At 40.5% G+C, this 2,210-nt stretch overlaps 1 protein-coding gene across 1 annotated transcript; it reads right to left on the bottom strand.

Annotated features, from left to right (window-relative positions):
* Positions 1–1,400: 1,400 nt before the first annotated feature.
* On the bottom strand, positions 1,401–1,826 carry LOC120713284 (BTB/POZ and MATH domain-containing protein 2-like). The gene has a single exon (XM_039999274.1). It carries the CDS (start codon positions 1,824–1,826, stop codon positions 1,401–1,403), a length of 426 nt encoding a protein of 141 aa, XP_039855208.1.
* Positions 1,827–2,210: the final 384 nt, after the last annotated feature.

Below are 2,210 nucleotides of genomic sequence, written 5' to 3'. Positions count from 1 at the left end.
TTGGTAACAACGACCGGTAGTAAATGATTTTGTGCCAAAAAAATATAGTTTTTTTTAGGAAACAACACAAGCCTCGCACGACCCTTTCTTATCATCTCACATACATAACACATGTGATGGTGGTAGATATGCTTTCCTTTTGAAGTAACAAATGGATGTCCATTTAGTACCGAGCTAAGATACCTACCGGTACTAAATGTCACCATGGACTTTCAAATTTGGACTCTGAACTAAAATGACTCCATGGGCTTTCAAATTTAGATCCGATACTAAAATAGCTTTGCGCCAGCCTTAGACCTAGATGATCTATCTACTTAGCTGATGTAACTTTGTAGTATATAAAGATCCAGATGAGAACCGTCCAATAATTTAACATTCGTGCATGAATTTGCTCCCTTTTTTTTTACCAAACTCACATAATAACCGTCTTGTGCCTATTTCTGGATGTGTACTTACGATGTTTTTGTTTCATACATACTCCCTCGGTCCTGAAAGTAAGAGATGCACTTCGCTCATGGAGAGGCTGAAGCTCATCTGCGAGCACCGGCTCCGCCAGGCTGAAGCTCATGTGAATATAATAGATAGAGTGCATGAAACGAGAGCAAAACCTATTCAAAATTCAGTTCAGTTAATGTCCTAGCAACTGTGATGATATTTTGCTATTTTCCAAGGTAAACGTTTGTAAGTTTCAGAATTATATAGGATCCATCGAAAACCATTCGCCCCAGTCTCCCGATTGCTAAGGGAGCTAGAATGTTTGTTTTAGATTAAGGGAATGATCCGGTCTTGGACATTCAAAGGGAGCTAGAATGTGGAGCCCCATTCTATGACCAGAAAATACTTCATAAATTCTAGAGATTATTTGGTGGCTGCAGTTTCACTTGACTTAACCGAGGAAGTAACAAAAGTATCAAATAAGAATACTACATCTTATCAAGTAAGAATGATGCACTTCATCTCAAAGGGCAACACGTACTGCAAAATTTACATATTACTCTTCGCAACTGCAATGTAGAATAGTGGGGCTCAATTCAGACTAGATAAAATTGTCTTAAAAGTAGCACATGTTTGTTCTGAATTGCTATGTGCTAATGTTTTATCACATCACAATGAATTTCGCCATCGTTCATATATATATTAGAGTAGCAAATTACTTTTCTTTTTCATAATTGAAATGATATCGGACACAAAAGGAAACTTGAACAGTAAAAGCATTGCTTGGCCTGTATATTGAAACAGCACAGAGACAACGGCAGTGAGGTACCGCAGATCCATAAATGGTGTGGCCGTCAGCCATCAATGCATAGCAGACTTAACTTTTGCAAAAATGTAATACCCTCCAAATTAAAATAATATCTCTGAAAAAGACAATTCTAAAGGGAATTTAACAAAACTAACATTTAAATGTTAACCTTGAATGACTGAAGCAAAAAACTACAGCTTGCGAGATTTCGCGGATTTCTCCCACAATTCAGCTGTAAGAACAGCTGAACAGGACATGCTCTTTTGAGGTTCTCGTAGCCTTGACTTGCTGCCACATTATCCATTCTATTCGAAGAGTCGATGAATCGAATGCAAGCATCTTTGAGCTTGCCGCAGTGATGCTGATCGGCAAGAACAAGACTGGCGGCCACTGTCTCGACAGAAAGCCTGTTGCAGAGGATGCTCTCGCACATGAGCTTCATCCTCTCCATGCCGTACCTATCCTCAGCGGCAAGCAGATGCTTCCCCATCTCTTCATACTCGCTGCCATCGAGGTTGTCCATGGCGGGGAGGCAATCCTTGTAGACGAAGTGCAGCAGCGTCTTGAAAACACGAGGCGCCATGTCCTCGACCACTACGCTTCACTTCCTCTTGTCACTCAAGGGCCCGTAGAGCTCCGCCATTAACACCGGCGACCTCGCCGCGAGCACGATCTTGTGGGCGTGGAAAGCCTCGTCCTTTTGTGGTTTGATGTTCCAAATCATCAAATCTAGATCAAATTTTTCAATATTTTTATGAATAAAATACACAGGCAGTCCTGAAACTTCAGAGTGTATCGTCTCGGTCCCTAAACTTATAAAAAACTTCAGAGTGTATCGTCTCGGTCCCTAAACTTATAAAACAAGGAATCCGAGTCCTTGAACTTATCGAGTGTGTCATCCCGATTTCCTAAACTTAGAAAACTAGAAATTCAGATCCATGCAAAAATTAAAAGTGGTTTTGAATCA

Source organism: Panicum virgatum, chromosome 6K (assembly GCF_016808335.1).
Source record: "Panicum virgatum strain AP13 chromosome 6K, P.virgatum_v5, whole genome shotgun sequence".
In the NCBI taxonomy this organism is placed as follows: domain Eukaryota; kingdom Viridiplantae; phylum Streptophyta; class Magnoliopsida; order Poales; family Poaceae; genus Panicum; species Panicum virgatum.
This window is presented reverse-complemented; position numbering and strand designations above follow the sequence as displayed.

Bases quoted from the DNA above. Each gene is read 5' to 3' on its own strand.
- LOC120713284 (XM_039999274.1), bottom strand. From the start codon at position 1,826: ATGGCGCCTCGTGTTTTCAAGACGCTGCTGCACTTCGTCTACAAGGAT.